The 19,503-nt window shown below is 36.5% G+C and overlaps 1 protein-coding gene across 2 annotated transcripts in view; it reads right to left on the bottom strand.

The window, feature by feature from the left end:
- Positions 1-8,187: 8,187 nt before the first annotated feature.
- The window catches only part of LOC126713545 (laccase-15-like), a 40,480-nt gene continuing 29,164 nt past the window's right edge, over positions 8,188-19,503 (bottom strand). For both annotated transcript variants that reach the window (XM_050413302.1, XM_050413304.1), the window contains exons 2-6: positions 12,712-12,863; positions 12,371-12,615; positions 12,130-12,258; positions 9,017-9,961; positions 8,188-8,551 (exon numbers count right to left, since the gene is read on the bottom strand). In XM_050413302.1, coding sequence (XP_050269259.1) covers positions 8,421-8,551; positions 9,017-9,961; positions 12,130-12,258; positions 12,371-12,615; positions 12,712-12,863 — 1,602 coding nt within the window. In that variant the 3' untranslated portion in view covers positions 8,188-8,420. The remainder of the gene's footprint in view (positions 8,552-9,016; positions 9,962-12,129; positions 12,259-12,370; positions 12,616-12,711; positions 12,864-19,503) is intronic.

Genomic DNA, 19,503 nt, shown 5'->3' with positions numbered 1-19,503 from the left:
AATTGGGTTTTTCAAATTTTGGGGTTTTTGATGTAAACTCTATGTTCAAGCCAATTTTGTGATTTTAAAGCTAAATTGAACTTCTTCTCACTGCATTAGGGCATGCATCATACAGAATTGTTATTTCTATTTTTTTTGGTGCTAACTTGCAGTCTGCCTTTGGTTTTTCTTGTTTCTTTTTTGGTTCTTTTCTGTGTGTCTTGTCCTTTCCTTAGCATCATGCCTAGGAAAACTAGAGCCAATAGGACCTCCACTTCTTCTCCTTCCCCCACTTTTGATCGTGATAGGGTCCTGAGTGAGAAAAACTAGGAAGTGTTTGAGAAGTTTAACCTTAGGAGAAACATTTAGACTGAGAGAAAGGTACTTTTAGATAAGCTAGATCTCGAGATTAGGCGTAACTTTAAGCGTAGGGGCTGGCTACCTTTGTTGGATATTTCACATCCACCTCCGGCTACCTTGATTAGAGAGTTCTATTCGAACCTCTCTGTCCACTCTTATGATGCTAATACTCTCGTGAGGAGTTGGGTATAGGGTGTAGGGTACACCATTACTCCTTCAGTAGTGGCTGATGCCTTTGGGGTACCAGTGGTCCGGCATCCTGTCTACCCTTATGATGAGTCTCCTCCCTTGGATGACATCATGTCTTATATCACTGGGTCTTCTATCCAATGGGATTCTGATCCTTGGATCACCACTGCTGAGCTCACTCTGATTCATTATATTTTCTTTAGGATTGCTTGTCATTCATTTTGGCCTATCTCTCATCTGCACACCATTCCTTTGGAGCATTGTGCATTTTTGTATGCCCTAGTTACTGATGCTCCTATTAGCTTTCCTCATCTTTTCATTCGTTCCTTAATTGAGGTGCATAGGAGTAGTTCTACAGCTCTTGCTTTGTTCTTCCCTGTCTTTATTCACCAGATTCTTTTGCATCTCGGTTTAGTTGAGTTTGTCACGTCTGAGCCTGTACACATTGTTGCTCCCATAGGTGCCACCTTTCTTAGGTAGAGGGCTACTCATTTGAGAGCTAGCTCTAAATGCCCTAGGGTAAAGTCTTCCGATGTCGCACCTCCTCTTCCCTCTTCTACAAGTGATGCTACAATTGAGGAGCCCGTTGATCATGCTGCTGATGCTGATGCTGCTGATGTTCCTCCACCTCCTACCTCAAATGATTCAGACATTCGATGTATGTTGGAGACTGTCATAACCGTTCAGGTGGCTCACGGACAGATTTTGATGGACATGCTTGATGAGTTTCGTGCTTTGCGAGCAGATCTGGAGCATTTGAGACAATCGCCTCTGCCACCTCCTTTTGATGATGTGTGATTGCCCTTTGGCATTCCATCACAAAAAGGGGGAGTACACTTGTAGAGAATTTTTGTTGTTAGGGGGATTTTTGTACTTGTGGAGCTATTAGATTGTATCTAGATGCTTCATTATGTATTTACATTTTTGGCTCATGATGTATTTTTGGGTTTTTCATGATCGAGGGAGATACATTGATTGGTATATGTTTCTTGTTTCACATTGCTTATTGATTTATATTTATGAGTTATTCATGATATATATCTTTACTGTGTGTTATATGAAATCAAGAAGTTATTTTTATTTTACTTGTATTTTCCACATGTGTTTATGCGTTTGTTGAGTGTTTCAAGAAATATACAGATTGATTAAGTAGTGCTGCTATCTACACTTGCAACTGATAGATCGTAGTTAGGTTGAATTTGTTGTGTTGGGCTATGTTTTTATATTGGGCTATTTTTATGTAAACTTTGAGCAATTTTGTTTAGTTTTGTGTTTTGTCACGGATTGTCAAAGGGGGAGTTTGTTAGGTTCTAAGGATTATGAACTAATGTATTAGAACTCTAATTTGTATTGTTGGCAAACCATGATCAAAACAGGTTTTAGTCTTGTTTAGACTTGCTCAAAGTGTATGCATTTTATGTAAAGTTGGAATCGAGTTAATGTAGAATTTACTGTGCAATTCTATCTGGCTCAATCGATCAAGAATTAGACTTGATTGATCAAAACTCGGGTAGAATGTTTTCCTACAGAATTCTTCCAACTCAATCCAAGCCCGTTTGACGTGTAGGGTTTTATATTTTGTCTTAAGTATAAAAGGGAAAACCCTAGCCACATTTTTGGTTGTCCATTATGCTGTGTGTGTGAATCTTTTGTGAGATCAAGAGGTGGTTGCCTTCACATATACTTAGGGTTTCCAAGATTCAAGACTATGTCAAGAACTTGGTGATCGATTCAGTTGCTACATTAAAGAGCTTAAAGAAACATAAGCGGGTGTGCTTGTATTTGCTGGAGAATCCAAGAAAGAAGGAGTCTGTGGTCTCGGAGCTTGCACGTGGTTGTGTCAATAAGTTTCTACTGGTGGGTAGCAATATGATATTAGTGGTCTAAGTCCTATTGTAAAACTTCGATTCTTTCATAGTGGATTCAGGTTTACCTTAAAGATAGCTAGGTTAAATTCTCCTCAGGTTTTTACCGGTTTGGTTTCTTAGGTCATCATATCTTTGTGTTCTTTATATTCCACACTTTACATTGATATGATTATATGATTGTGTTAATCTAGATTTGAAATTTGGACTAAGTAATCACTTGGTTAATTTACTAGATTAATTCAGTTGTGTTTTAAGGGGTCTAAAAACAAACAGTAACAAATTGAGGAGGAGAGGCATTCTGCTCACTAGATTGAGGATTCCCAACGGTTGACCCCCTCTCCTGTTATGTTCTAGGATTTGGTCCTTCATGTAATGACTGGGGCGTTGGCCCTTGAGTCTCTCTCAAGACCCTTAAAGATTCAACAAGTTTGAACTAAGCTTGTTGCATTCCTTGTAACGTCTCCAAGAGGAAAGAGAATTGGTGGTTAGAACCCTCTTGGTTAACTTCATGTTGGTCAACTTGTTCTCCTTGTGGAGCTGGGTTGTGATAGCTTTATGCTGCTGGCAAGCTGGTGTTTCAAGTCCTTTCTTGCCGGCTATGTCGCAACCTAGGAGGCATGGTGAACTCTTGGCTTCATTAGGCTCCCTAGTGGAGTCTCTAAAATGTGGCGAAAAATTTTATCCTTCTGGCAAATAAGATTTGTGTTGGGTTGGGAGCCTAAACTGAAACTTGACAATGGGCTCGAGGCACGACACAAAGGCTATCGGTGAAGATCTGAAGAACTCACTTTATTTTATTCCTTGGGCTTAGGTTGAGACTGACAAGAATGACCCATAAACAATTCCTACAGCAGACACGTCAACAAGATTAAAAAGCATACTGTAATAAATAGCCCAGCAATAAAATGTTTTTGCAAAAAATAGCCCAGCGGTAAAATGTTTTTGCAAAAAAATAGCCCAGTGGTAAAATGTATCAGCGGTAAAGTAAGACAAAACAAAATAAACCTCCAACTATTAGCTATTTCAAAGATTAATGAAAGTATCCACATTTTCAAACTCATCATCCATTGGCTCTAGAGAAGAGTCTTCTAACACAACAATATGAGGAAAAAATTCTACATTGACAGTTACATCATAACCTTCAATAGTAAATGAGTAAATGAATATTATGGGCTCCATTATGACAAATAATAAGGAAAACTTAGTGTGAGATGAAGGGAGAGAGAGAGATTCTAGCTAGCGTAGCAAGATCATTATGGTGCCAAGACATGCTCGTGAATATATAGTATAAGTAGTGAGTAATGAGGGACATTTCAGGTAGTATGAGTAGTGAGAGAGAGTGTGTATAGTAAAGCTACTGCAGCTTTCTGCTGGGGACAGATAAGTGTTTATAAGTAGGGGTTTAAGGAGTTTTTATGAGCTAAGAGCTGGAGAACTTAGTTTCTAAGCTTGAAACTAAGAACTCAGAACTTTGCCAGAGATTTAAGAAGGTTTAGATAGAGAAGTTAAAGAAGAACTCTTTCTATTAGTATGTCCCTTAGTGTGTATGGGTCCCCCCTGAAGGATTAGTGGAGAGTTCCATTTATAGTTGAGTTTGAGGGGGTAATTAGCAAATAATCTCTACTTAATCTTTCTTAATCTTTAGAAAATCCTTAGAGAATCGTTCCTAGGATTTTGGCCAAGAGTAGTAAGCTCAGCTTTAGGATGTTCTTGTTGTTTTGGGTAATAACAACTAGAATTCTGGCCTAGCATTAAATGCTGATTTGGCCTTAACTGATGGGATTAAAGCATGTATTAGGCTAATGATCTTGGTTTTGCTGCTGCTAGAATCAGAGTTCCCTAGGGAAGATTGTATCACCCCAAGCTAGGTGTCAATCATGGAGCCCTATGCTGGGAACTTTGCTGGAATCCCCTTTGGTGCCCTTCAAACCACATTTCCCTAAATTTTCCCCATTTGGGTTCATGTGCTTGGTCCATGAACCAGAAAGTACACGTTTCTAACATGATAATGAATTGATTTCATGTTATTCCAGAAGCTTTCATGGTCTGGTTATGGCTGCCCTTGGCCCTTGACCGAATGAGTTGGAGAAGGAAGGAGATACAGCTGGCTGAAACTTCCTAGCTTTTTGTCATGTCACCTCAACTTTATGTCACATGAGAAATGATGGAATTCAGCTTGGCAAGGAAGGGTTTAACCCCTGCTGGACACGTGTCCCTCTTTTGATCTAATTGGACATGTTGGAACTGATGGTTTAACCCATACATACATATTTAGAAACAAATAACAATAACTAAGATGAATTTATTTAATAAAAAATATAATATACAAATACAAATGTGTAAGTTACAACCTAGAAAAAAAAAAAGTGGGGTGCAAGAGAGATTTCTATTAAAAGATTAGTGGTGAATATGTATAAGTTTTGAAATTTTTATAGTAGATTTTTAGTTGGAGTAGGATTTCAATTTTAGAAACTTAGATGATAAAGTTTAGTTAAATTAAATTATAATAAAATCTTATCCCTCGATTTGAGGATACATATACTAACAATTAATAAAATAATTTTTTTTTAAACAATATATAATAAAAAAAGAAGAAGGAAAAAACGTAAGATGCAACTTGAGGGGAAAAAAGCATGGGGGGTTGTGTGGGATTCCGAATTTCGGTTTAGAATTTATTTATTAGTATTTGTTTCCACGGAAGGAAGTTCAAAAAAAATTATAATAGACTTTTAGTTTAAATAGAATTTTAATTTGTTAAAATTTAAATGATAGAAATTTACATAAATTAAACTATTGTTAATTTTATCCCTTAATTTGAAGAAATATGTACTAAAAATTAATAAAAAAATTAATTTAATAATTAATAAGAGTAGTTGTTTATTCTAAAAATAATTGTTCCAAAGAGAGAGAGAGAGAGAGAGAGAGAGAGAGAGAGTATCATATAAAATTATCAACTCTTATGAATATATACAATATGTATATCCTTCCAACACAAATACATGTGTATGTTGCAACTTGGAAAAAAAAAAAAAAAAAAAAAAAAACAAACAAAAACGTGGGGTGTAAGAGGGATTCTATGGAAAGACTATTGGTGAATATATATATATAAGTTTTGAAATTTTGATAATAGATTTTTAGTTGGCGTATGATTTAAATTTTTGAAACTTAAATGCATGTTGCATGTTTTATAAAAATAGTTGTCGTTACTTAATCTAACGAAATTAATAAGAACAAATAAGTTGTTGTCTCTATTAACTGAAACTTAGATGCAAGTTGCATGTTTTGTTAAAAAACTTATTGTTACTTTATCTAAAGAAATTGATAAAATAATAAGAACAAATAAGTTGTTGTTTCTATCAACGAAAACTTAGATGTATGTTGCATGTTTTGTTAAAACATTTATTGTTATTTTATCTAAAATGCATGTTGCATGTTTTGTTAAAACACTTATAGTTACTTTATCTAAAGAAATTTATGATAACAAATAAATTATTGTCTTTATTAACTGAAACTTAGATGCATGTAGGACTGAGTAACGGATCGACCCACCCGATAACCCGACCTAACCCAAGAGGTTTTGGGCGGGTATAAGAAATTTGGGTCGGGTTTTAGGTCTAAATTTTGAGTTACTTTCGGTTTCGGGTCAATGTCGAGTATCTTATATATGCTGCTTCTGAACCCCATTTTTTTTTTTTTTTTGAAAAAAATCCTACTCTTTGTTGGTCTCTCTCTGCCGCCCTCAGCTACTCTCCCAAGTCTCAATCTCACCCGGTTCTATCTCTATGTGTGTAAGTCATCCTTCTCTTCGTTAATTTGGTGGGGTTTTTAATACTTTTAGATTTTGGGTTTTATTCTATGTGAATATCCTGTTTGGGTTTGATTTTCTTGCGTTTTGTGATGTGGGTTTGGCTTGAATTGTACTGACAGGTAGCAAAACTAGTTTTTTTAAGGACCCATTTCGATATTTTTTAGGTTTTTAACTAAAGAGATGTGTTTCTTTAACTAAAGAGCTGTGTTTTTTTAAGGACCCATTTCGATTTGGTTCAGGTTTTTGTATTTCAAGGTTCCTGAAAGTGTTGGTAGTAAGAGGTTTGAGTCTGTAAATGAGAGAGAGAGAGAGAGAGAGAGAGAGAGAGAGAGAGGAACTAACAACTTCTGGTCATTGTCGATTTCAAGCTTCTTTTGGCACCTAATAGTTGGGTTTGCGATGTTGAACATAACCTTCATGTTGGATGTGAGAGAATGGGGTGGAGTGGAGCAGATGCGATTGCAAATGAAGATGACACAAAAAGAGGAAGTGAAGCTTGTGCTTTCTTTAGAGTTTTGTATGATGCGCTTCAGAGAGATACTATGTGGGTTTTTTTTTTTTTTTTTTGGGTTTTGGGTTTCTTCCCAGACGAATGGGGCCAAGGCCCAAACCTTAACAAATGGAGTTTGTCTCTTAGAGAGATTAGACATCAATAGTGGACTCGGCCCATTTAAGGACCCAACTCCAATTTCAGCAGTAGCAAGCCCATTTGGGTGATCCCATGCCATTATCGTAAAAAAATAAAAAAAAAATAAAAAAAAGAAGCCCAACCTGAGACCCAACTCAAGACCCAGAAAACTGGCCCGATTATAGACCCGCTTTTTTGGGTCAGGTCGGGTCGGGTTTCAGGCAACCAAACCCAATTTCTATTAGGTCGGGTTTCGAGTCACAATAAACCCGATCCAACCAGACCCAATATCAATCCTAGATGCATGTTTTCTTAAAACACATATTATTATCTTATTTAAAAGAAATTGATAAGAAAAAATAAGTTGTTGTCTTTATCTAAAAAAATGTTTTTATCCAAAATATTGCTGTAAATTGGTAAAGTCACTTGGCACAACCACAACTTAGGAAAAATTGTTGCAATTTAGTAAAGCCACTTGGCGCAATCTCGACTTCTAAACCTAACTTTTATTATAAAAACATTTATTGTTATTTTATCTAAAATGCATGTTGCATGTTTTGTTAAAACAATTATTGTTACTTTATCTAAATAAATTGATAAGAATAAATACGCTGTTGTCTATATCAATTGAAATGTAGATACATGTTGCATATTTTGTTAAAACACTTATTGTTATTTTATCTAAAGAAATTGATAAAAACAAATAAATTGTTGTCTCTATCTAAAAAAAATATTTTTATTTAAAATATTGTTATAATTTGGTAAAACTACTTGGCGCAACCATAGCTTAGAAAAAAATGCTACAATTTAGTGAAGTCATTTGCCACAACCTCGATTTATAAGCCCAACTTTTATTATATAGTATATGATATGATATCGATTTTTAACCACCCTAGCCTAAAAAATAAAAAAATAAAAAAATAAAAAAAATCATGAACATCCTAAATATAAATTTGAGCCCATTAAAAATAAATTTTAATCTCTCCAAAATTTTTGTCGGTGAAAGGTTGAACCGAAAGTTGCAAAAAATGCTATGTTTAAAACACTTTTACAACATATTCATAAAACTTTCATAATAAATCTTAAGTGACAAGTTGATTCTGATAGACAAAAAAAAAAAAGAAAAAAAAAATAGTAATAGGCTCAAATTAGAACCAGTAACAACTTGCTACTTAGACTTTGTTGTGAAAGTATTGCGAAAATATTGTGGATATTGCATTTTTCAAAAATTTCTCAAACAAATAGATTAATCTAAAAACCCAATTCAAATGTTTAATTGTAATTGTTAATTTTTTTAAAATAAAAAAGAAAAAAGAAATCAAGAAATTTATTTATTATATTATTGAAATGGTACCAATCACATCAATTTGTAACATTTTATTTATATAGTAATTAAAAAAGAAAAGCTGTCATTTCTTATTGATACAAATTTTTGGAACGCTTGATATATTGTAAGTTGCCAAGACCAATATTACAACTAAGAAACTTATCGATACCCACAATTGAACAGAAAGAAGAGAGATAATGAAAGCTAACAATCACAAGAATATAGTAAACGAAATCACGGATAAATAAATTCACTGCTCATTCAACATGGCGGTAAGTCTGATGGTGGAGGTAGCAATTGCGCTTCTGGGTTAGATCCATTTTTGACAATGAATGTCATGTCCATGCCCCAACTTAGGTGTCGTTCTAAATGGCAGTGCATGAACCACACTCCTACAATAAATTGAAACCGATGTCAGCTAAATGATGGCTAACAGCTGAATTAATAAAAATCATCTGTCTCACCTTTTATGTTCAACTTTATATATACTTCATTGTAGTATGTTAAGTGTCTAATTTTTTTTTGTTTTAGGTTTTTCTATTTCAAACTTTACTTATTTTAATAAGAAAGAAAAAAAAACATGGTAGATTATAATTGATAGAGTATAAAATGAAACATAATGAGTGAAACATTGTATTTTATCCTTAACAACAACAACAACAACAACAACAACAACAATATTAGCAATTTGTCTGAATTTTTTAAAAAAGTTTCTATTATTTTATATGGAAAGAAAAAAAAAAAAGCATATGGTAGACCGTGATTTGTAGGATATAAAATGGAATACAATGAGTGAGACATATGATTTATCTTCTTAACAGTAACGACAATAACTACATCAGTAATTTGCAATTTACCTGGGTTGTCTGCTTTGAATCTTATGGTAGCCCAGCCATTCTTAGGGACAGCAATAGTATTCTGAAGAGGAGGATCAACAAGATTATATCCCAATGGATCCTTGTCTTTGTCAAAATTCCCAAATCCCCAACCAACTACGTAAAAACTATATCCATGTATGTGAATGGGATGATCTGTCCCTGCAGCCAAGTTCGTTCCTTGCAAAACAAGCTCCACAGTTGAGTTATATTCAAGAACTTTCACTTCTGTGCCCCTTTTTGGTGTCTCTAGAGCCAATGGGAGATCCTCTGCTGTAAAATTAAATATAAAAGGTGGAAAACTTGGAAATTGGTCTCCATAGACGCCACTAATATGATTATAGTATGCTTGTAAAATGTCAATGGATGGGAACTCAAAGCTTATGTTGTTCACGCTTGCTGCAAGGCGACTTCCATTAGGGCCTTGACATGAATTAGTACTGCACGGAAAAGTGTTTACAGAAACTGTAAACATTAGTTGAGTGCTTATGTTTAAGGGCACATGAACAGGATGATTATCATCAGCTAAACTTCTGAGGCTACCAGTGAAGTTAGCTGATGCATTTGTGTCATTGTAGGAAGGAAGATTAGGTAATTGAGGTCTTGAAGATGCATTGTAGTTTTGGTTGTAGTGTACAATAGCAGTGGTGGTGGTATTATCGTAGAGTACTCCATTGGCACTGGAATATACTTTTGCAGCCATGTAATAGTCACCTAGTGCTTGGTTTGTTTCTAGCAAGACATCGATCGTTTGTCCAGGGGATATTGCAATGTAATCCGTTTTCAATGGCTTGGTGTAGCTAGCGTCTGTTCCCACGACTGTGATGTTGTGTTTTGCAATGGCAAAGAAAAGAATATCTTGAAGAGCAGCATTGATTATGCGGAGTAGATAGGTCTTTCCGTAGTCCACCATTAATTTGAAAGTTTCTACAATAAAAGGAGGAAAACTTGGTTATCAAAAAACATGGTAATATTCTATCTTTTATCTATATATAAAAAAAAATAATAAAATAAAAAAAAAATAATAAAAATTGCAATATGTATCATAATAAAAATTCTTCCCCACTATTTACTGATAAAAACAAATAATAGTATGACATATTGCCATATGTCATTTTTTTTTTTTTTTTTTCATTTTTAACTTTTGATCATATATATATATCTATAAAGGGATACATGACAAACTGTAATTGTGGAATATAAAATAAAACACTTATTGTGGGATAAAGTATTTTTTATTTATTGTAGTCAAGATCCTCTTCATTTATATTAAATATGATATTTAAAATGTTATTTAAAATTTTAAATAACATGATATTATGTATATTTTCAGATCCAATAAATAATTTAAAGTAAAGTGGAAATAATTGTGTTTCTATTAAGGTAGTTCACCACAGAGAAATACATGGATCCCTATCAGTGGCAATTTTAGGAATTTTTCTCAAGATGTTCCTTAGGTACGTGGTTTTTTTATCAAATATTTGTCCATAATTCTAGCAAAAGAATAAACAATAAACTATAAATTCATTTGAAATATTAATAAAATTATTAATTATTGTTGTTTAGTTGTTTCATTAATTTATTTGTCTTTTATAAATTATAATTTGTTATATTGTTATTTCATTAATTATAAAATTATTAATTGTTGTTTAGCATAACATAATTTAATTTGTTTGTCTTTTATAATGTATTGGTTAATTTTATTAGTTGCTTCCTTCCATTAATTATTGGTTAATTAAATTATTGTTTATTAGTTGCACTAGCACACACCCCATGTGCATTTACTTCCCCTAATTCAAATATCTCACCCCGGCCCCATGCCCCCATCCACCCCCCACCATGGTTTTAAAAACCGGTACGGTGAAAAAATCGGAGAAGGGACTGATTATAGGTTTTCTGGTCGGACCGGGATCCGACCGGTGATCAAACCGATGACGTCATAAATAAATAAATTAATTAATAAATAATTATAAAAAATAATAAAATTAAATAAATAAGAATATAGCTATTGATATTTACTAAAAAAAAATATAAAATTTTAGAAGTATTTTCATGTTAAATTTAATTCAAATTAAAAGAAAAATAAATTATCATTTTTTTAGAGGAAGAAAAAGAAGTTAACCTAAACAAACTACCAAAAAAAGAAAAAGGTTATGGTTTTAAAGTTTTATAATCATATATAATTTTCAGTTTTTTTAACAAAACCATTATTTAATTTAAAAATATTTATCTATGTTAATATAATTTCATATCTAAATATTTCTTCTAAAAAAATTGTATTTATTATAAAAATATTTTATGCTTGTCTTGAATATTGCAATAACCTTACCGGTGTACAAAGTGCAAACAATTTAGAATCTTTGCCTTTGATTGACCACTCAAACCCACGTAAGCCATATCACAAATGTATTTCACATCAAAAAAAAAAAAGAAAAAAAAAGAAAAGTAAAGTGGTCTGCCTCTCCCACCTAACCATTAACGTGGCCAAAGGATATCCACCCACATTTATACCAAACTTTTTAAAAAGATTGTCCTCTCCTCTCCTTATCTAAAAAGTCTAAACAAATTGCTCAAATCTCTCTCTCTCACTCTGAAGAAGTAGCAACGGCTGAGCTGCAGTTTCCTCTCTTTCTCTGGTTCCTCCAAAGCCTAGTTTGGCTCCTGGCCCAAATTAAGAGATATTTCTTATTTCATAATCATTTTCTCACATATTTCTCACATATTCTCTGTTACAAATTTTTTTTTTTTTTTCAAATTCTCTGTTATAATTTTTTTTATAGATTTTAGTTCAAAATTTGTTTGGAATAAAAAAAAGTTTGAGGGTGTTCCTAATTTTTTTTTAAGGGTAGATAAGTAAAAAATTTTAAATTATTTTATATAGATATATATATATATATATATATTTTTTTTTTTTTTTCAGGCCAGGGTGTTCCTGGGAACACCCTGAACCAAACATGGCGTTGCCACTGATCCCTATATCTTGAACTCTTAATTACCGAAATTAGAAACTTGAAAGAGATTTTTTTTTTTTTTTTTTTTTGTGTGAATAATTTAAGAAGAGAACTTAGAGAATGGATAACCAAGTTCAAATATACCAGATTTTGAGCATGGATATAGATCTCCAGGTTGACCATTGATAGTATATGCATCAGAAACATTGGGGTCTCCTCCACTTTCGCGGAATTCATTGTAAAGCTCCATTATATCTTTCTTCCACCACTCTCCTGCATTTCAACAAAACGTTTAATCATCGCCAGAGTTAATTTTATATCTTGTGCTACAAATCATGAATAAATGGAAAGGGTAAGTGTTTTTGGGTTAGCAAAACTTGTATACCCAATATGATGGGCACTTCAGCATGAGGCTTGGGAAATGGATAACTAGTTCCCTTCTTGGGATGGATAATGATAGCCCCATAAACAGTGGCCCTTGTCCAATCACTATGAGCGTGCCACCAAAGAGTTCCTTCTTCAGAGGAAAATATGATCTTTTGGCTAAACTTTTGTCCTGGTTGGATAGGACATTGTGTAATATATTCAGGACCATCTGACCAAGGATATCTTGGTTGCTTCACTCCATGCCTACATTATTGACATTATAATCACAATGATACAAATTTAAATTTAAATAATCAGAATATGATGAATTTAATTATTTAATTGATATTTTAATATTACCAATGGATAGTGATGTTGTAATTGCCTTTGTTAAGAACATCAACCACGATAGTATCTCCTTTGTTAACGTGTAGAGTTGGTCCAGGAAATTGTCCGTTTACTGTCAAGATGTTTTTTGTGCTGCAAAGTCTTGTGTATGGAACATCTTTTACCTTTAATGAGAAGTTAGGCAAAACTGTACTTAGGTAAATAAATATAAGGACGATACAAAACAGATTCATGCATGCTTGCACTGAAATGCAAAATATTCATTGACTGACAAACTTAGGATTTTAATTCAGATGTAGTTACATTAAAATGCAAACTTCAATTACGAAGTTAATATAAAGATCTTGTTTTCATTTTTCAATCTTCACTAACTACAATATTTCTGATTTAATTACTACAGAAGAAGGAACCTAACATGCTTTTTATGCTTACCTAAGGATGTGCGCATGACCTTTAGTGACAATTAATTTATCATCATGCTGCACATTTATCTTTTAAAGCAAACATTAATTAAACTCACATAAGGAATATTCTAGAAGCTACTACAACGAAAACCTTGATAAATGTATTTGGAAATGAATGTGATTGGTGCAAAAATATAATAAATGATTGTTAGAATTACTTTTTTGTAATTGGTAACATATTATTTTATAAAAATTATATATTGTAAAATTTGTAATATTCATAGCATCATTGTTCACATAATTAATACTTAAATAGTGGCGGCTCTACATGCAAGCCGAGGTGGTTACAGGACCACTCTGACTTGCAAAAAAATGTACATATATACTTGCCAAAAAAAAAAATTATATGCTAAACATATCTATTGTGACTACTGTAATGAAAATGTTGAACACCCTGACTTAAGAGTTGCAAAAATTTGGTTTCAAAAAAAATTAGAGCAATGCTGCTATATTCACAACATTTTCACAATAAGTTGACAACAAATCTAATATGTACTAATTCTAATTTGAGCCCAATATTGATATTATTTCTTTACCCACCAATAAAAGCTTTTTGCATAAAATTTATCTAAAAAATGTTGTAGACATAGCATTACTCCAAAATTAATTTTGCCCTCCAAACATAATCCTTAATCCCTTTTTTAAAATAAAAAAACTTAAATAACAACAATAAATATTAGCCCAAATAACAACAAACATAAACCAAATAAAAACAAAACAAGACCAAACAACAACAAGTGAACAAATTATTTAACAAAAAGCCTACTGTAGGGACACGATTCTCAGGCGGCCCAACGATGACGTTGGGCTCGCGCGTGATGGATCCCTCACAATAAATTTTGTAGAGAATGGGCTTGAAAGGCTGGAGTTGGGTCACGGGACGTTGGTACAGGCCGGGCACTAGACAAACCTAGACTGGAAAAGGCTTTAGTCCGGTTATCTAACCCATTAACTTTATGAATTGAGGGATTGGGCTCCTCGGATCATGTCCGAGGAGCACTAATGTATTCTCCGGTTACCCGTCGATGGGTTATCCCTGGTGGAGCGTATATACTTTCCGGGCATTCTCATTCCTGGAGTCTTTCTTAGGCAGTGAGATGGATCCCCCCTCCCTTTACTTTGTTACCTTGTATTTTCTTTTATACTAGCCTACGTTCATTATCCCCCGTCCACGTGTAGGGTCGACTTTTCCAGGACAGAGATTTGTCCCATCAGTCTCATCCCGAAATTGTGGGAGATGGTCCATAAAGCCTAAGAATCCGGCTCTGTTAGGTGCGGTGTCATGTCAATGAAGGGTATTAAGGACTATTTCCCTGAGATATTTTCTGATCTTTTAAGTTTGCTTGTATTCCACTTTCGTCAATGGGATTCTGGGTCTTCCGAGGACAGAGCGGTCCTCGGACGTATCTTTGAGCCACATCGGGCTCACTATTTTTGGGCTTGGGCCCTGGCCTCCTTTAGTTTGGGGCCTGTGGACTCCCTATAAGCGAGCGAGCCGGGCCCATAAACTATTGGGCCCCACAATAGCCCCTCAAAACCCTGCTGTCCAACGTCTTGGTTGGAAAGGTGGGTTTTGGTAATACCGAGCCTTAACTGCGGCTCATTTAATTCGGCCCTTGATCAACGTTGGCGACTCTTCACCTCCGCGAGGAATGCGTCGGTCTACAAGATATTCCCCTCGATTTACGCGTGATGCGCTTATTCCGTTCGGTTATCCGTAGCACGCCTTTAATATCTTCCTTTTACGAGACCTCCCCAACCTAACGGTTACTGATAACGTGGGGGAATGAAACGGATGCACATTTATTCGCAGATTTCCTTGGGGATCAGAACGTGTTACGCACCCTCGTCTTACTCCCCTATATAAAGAGAGAGGACAAAAGGTGATTCTCCATATCTGAATCCCTCAAGCCCTTCTCATAGTTCATTTCTTCTGTCTGGTTATTCCTTATCCAATAATACATCCTCCATAATAGTCAACCATGAATAAATCCTTCCTTTCTCAGAAACGCCATGTCCTAACAAAACTTGAGATGGCTCGGTCAGGGCAAGGATGGCGGAGACTCAAGATTTGCCTCCCCATTCTTTTAGCCAAAATCCGAAGCAGGGACCCGTCACACCTCACTTCCGGTGTGACTGAGTCGAAAACCTCCCTTGTCATCTCCATCCGCTCTCTCATGAGCATACCTAATATGGCTCCCCTTCTCCCTCTTTTGCTCCTTTTACTTTCTTTTCATTGCTTCCCTCTTCTTCTCCTCCTTCCTACTCATGTCCTCCATCTTCTTTTTCCCTTACTTTCTTCAGCGACAAGAGTCTGCTGAAGTGCTTCCATGTGTTCCAATTCTTCTTCCTTCTCCTTCTTTTCTGTAAAAGGTTCTTATCCTGATATGAGCAGTACTGAGGCAAAGATTTCAGAGAGACTTTGAAGGCGATTTCAGAAGACACCTGGCGGTTTGCTTATCTGTATTACAGATGTTATTACTGCTTCGGCAGTTCATTTTTGTATAGGCTTGTAAGCCCTTCCTTGTACGTTGTAATAACAATTTTTTATATTAATAAAAGTTATTGTTATTTTATTTCGCATGTTCTGTTTATATGTTTTAATAAATTTGCAAGTTCTGCTCGGCACAGTAGTATAGCATTTGAACCAATGACAACTAAGGCCAAAATACTTGCTAATAAAAAGACGCCATAATAACTTTAACAAAATTATTATTCGACATAACAATCCGACCAGTGAGGAACGAGACTTACCTTAACATTAGTCGCGATGGGGACTAAGTGCTTGATAAGGTGTAAGAAGTAATTATCCGAGGACATGTAACCCTTTTAATAAGCAGTTTCCTTAGGCTAACTATCATCGGTTCGTTACGCCATATTCTTAACACGCTGGCCTTAACCTTTTCCAGTATTTAAGCCGAGAAACTTCTCCATCCGAGTAGTTGATTTCCCAAAAGGCCTGAGTCCGAGGATTTCGCACAGCCAGGGTTTTGCTTAGGACTTATACTTTTTCTTTTAGGTGCTCGGTTTCCCCATAGGCTTGAGTCCGAGGGCCATGCAAGTCCTAGGTTCTGTCCAAGACTTATAGGATATCTTTTTTATGTTCTTGGTTTCCCTCTAGGCTTGAGTCCGAGGACCTTGCAAGTCCTAGGTTCTGTCCAAGACTTATAAGATATCTTTTTCGTACTTGGTTTTCCCATAGGCTTGAGTCCGAGGACCATGCAAGTCCTAGGTTCTGTCCAAGACTTATAAGATATCTTTTTCGTACTTGGTTTTCCCATAGGCTTGAGTCCGAGGACCATGCAAGTCCTAGGTTCTGTCCAAGACTTATAAGATATCTTTTTCGTACTTGGTTTTCCCATAGGCTTGAGTCCGAGGACCATGCAAGTCCTAGGTTCTGTCCAAGACTCTTTGAGTTCAGATTCTCCCTTTCATAAGGCATTTCCCAAGGCGCCGAGCAGGGGTTGTCCTCGGCCATGGCCATTGCTCGGCGTGGGCCACAGTACCTGGGCCCTTACGCAAAGCGGGCCCGGGGCCACGAATCCACTTAGCCCATGAATTAAGAGATATTTCTGCAACTTCTGGCCATGTGGTACTCTCTGATATCACAGTGACCGAGGTGCGCCTTTACGAGGCTCTTTAATCTTGTGGTTGCAGTTGATGTTGGAAGTTGAGCCAGAACTGTTTTGTCTGTAGCGTTCCTTGGGACGCCGCGTGAGTTGACTACTATCACCTTGTCTTTTCAAATAAATGGGAGGGAGAGAAAGTTGCTTTATATACGCACAAATCCTTCAGATTTTCTCCCACATCACAGCTTCCATATCCGGAGCTCTCCTCCCTTAGCATAACATGTTTAAGGCGAGGGTTGGGAAGAAAGAACTTTCTCCGCCGCAGATGCACCCTGCCTTCATGAGACTCAGAATAGTACGGTATGGGCACAGGAAGCTTAAGTTCAGGAGAATACTTCATTTCGACCGAGGGGGAAGGGAATCTTTCCCTCTTTTAGTCAAAATCTGAAGCAGGTTCTGTCCATGCCAGAATTTTGGTGTGGCAGAAGAAAGATTTTCCGCCATCAGCGCCTCTGCTTTGCGGCAGGCGTATATTTAGAGAAAGGCCCTCAACCTCCAACTCCCTGCACCTTTCCTTCAACGGTGTCAGGTTCAAGTTGGGTCTCTTTTGCTGTTTGAGTTGTGGGCATGTGAAAGCATTGAGGAAGAACAAGGTCTTGGAGCTGTAGCCAACCTCTCCTCTGATCTACCTCCTCAGCTTCATTTTGTTCTCTTGTATTTTCCTTTCTTCTTGGTTATGTAGTGAGCTTCGACACAAACTGATTCCTGTTTTTTCATTGTACGTTGTACTATTTCTTTGCTTTAGTAAGAATGGAAATTTCTTTACTTGTTTTGAACACTGTTTCTTTGACAACACTGTTTCTTGAATGGGTGTGCCCTATGTGTGCGTTTCTTCAAGAATATTTAGAGCAAAATTGCTTGAAGCATAATTTAACTAACTCCAATTTACCAACACTACCAGGCATTATATCGATAATTCATAATAAATCAAACTTAGGGAACTAACCAGGATAACAGTTGAATATTCTGTGATAAGCGCGCGAACACTGTCTAAGGCTGATAATCTCCAAATAATCCATCCGAGCAATCGACTGGGAAGTAGGGAGCTCCGATGGTGCTTTTGTGTACTTGGTTTCCCCATAGGCTTGGGTCCGAGGACCATGCAAGTCCTTGGTTCTGTCCAAAACTTTTTTGTATTTGGTTTCCCCATAGACTTGAGTCCGAGGACCATGCAATGCCTTGGTTCTGTCCAAAACTTTTTTGTATTTGGTTTCCCCATAGGCTTGAGTCCGAGGACCATGCAATGCCTTGGTTCTGTCCAAAACTTTTTTGTATTTGGTTTCCCCATAGGCTTGGGTCCGAGGACCATGCAATGCCTTGGTTCTGTCCAAAACTTTTTTGTATTTGGTTTCCCCATAGGCTTGAGTCCGAGGACCATGCAATGCCTTGGTTCTGTCCAAAACTTTTTTTGTATTTGGTTTCCCCATAGGCTTGAGTCCGAGGACCATGCAATGCCTTGGTTCTGTCCAAAACTTTTTTTTGTATTTGGTTTCCCCATAGGCTTGAGTCCGAGGACCATGCAATGTCTTGGTTCTGTCCAAAACTTTTTTTGTATTTGGTTTCCCCATAGGCTTGAGTCCGAGGACCATGCAATGCCTTGGTTCTGTCCAAAACTTTTTTTGTATTTGGTTTCCCCATAGGCTTGAGTCCAAGGACCATGCAATGCCTTCGTTCTGTCCAAAACTTTTTTTTTGTATTTGGTTTCCCCATAGGCTTGAGTCCGAGGACCATGCAATGCCTTGGTTCTGTCCAAAACTTTTTTTTTTGTATTTGGTTTCCCCATAGGCTTGAGTCCGAGAACCATGCAATGCCTTGGTTCTGTCCAAAACTTTTTTTGTATTTGGTTTCCCCATAGGCTTGAGTCTGAGGACCATGCAATGCCTTGGTTCTATCCAAAACTTTTTTTGTATTTGGTTTCCCCATAGGCTTGGGTCCGAGGACCATGCAAGGCCTTGGTTCTGTCCAAAACTTTTTTTGTATTTGGTTTCCCCATAGGCTTGAGTCCGAGGACCATGCAATGCCTTGGTTCTGTCCAAAACTTTTTTTTTGTATTTGGTTTCCCCATAGGCTTGGGTCCGAGGACCATGCAAGGCCTTGGTTCTGTCCAAAACTTTTAAGATCTCTTTTTTTTTTTTTTTTTTTTTTTTTTTTTTTTTTTTTGGAGGTCAGCCCCTTGGCCATGACGGGGGGAGCAGACTTGGGGTCGGAAGCCCCTAGAGAAACCCGCGCCGTTAGCGGTGCAAGGCGTAACCCCTAGCAGAAGCTTATGGCGGAGCAACAACTGCACGTCGCCGGAAATAAGAAAGACTCGTGAATCTCCGCTTGCTAGAGAGCTGACTTATGCGCCACTCGTGCCAACGCGTAAGCCTTCCCACAGACGGCGCCAATTGTAGGGACACGATTCTCAGGCGGCCCAACGATGACGTTGGGCTCGCGCGTGATGGATCCCTCACAATAAATTTTGTAGAGAGTGGGCTTGAAAGGCTGGAGTTGGGTCACGGGACGTTGGTACAGGCCGGGCACTAGACAAACCTAGACTGGAAAAGGCTTTAGTCCGGTTATCTAACCCATTAACTTTATGAATTGAGGGATTGGGCTCCTCGGATCATGTCCGAGGAGCACTAATGTATTCTCCGGTTACCCGTCGATGGGTTATCCCTGGTGGAGCGTATATACTTTCCGGGCATTCTCATTCCTGGAGTCTTTCTTAG

This window comes from Quercus robur, chromosome 2, assembly GCF_932294415.1.
Source record: "Quercus robur chromosome 2, dhQueRobu3.1, whole genome shotgun sequence".
NCBI lineage: Eukaryota > Viridiplantae > Streptophyta > Magnoliopsida > Fagales > Fagaceae > Quercus > Quercus robur.
This window is presented reverse-complemented; position numbering and strand designations above follow the sequence as displayed.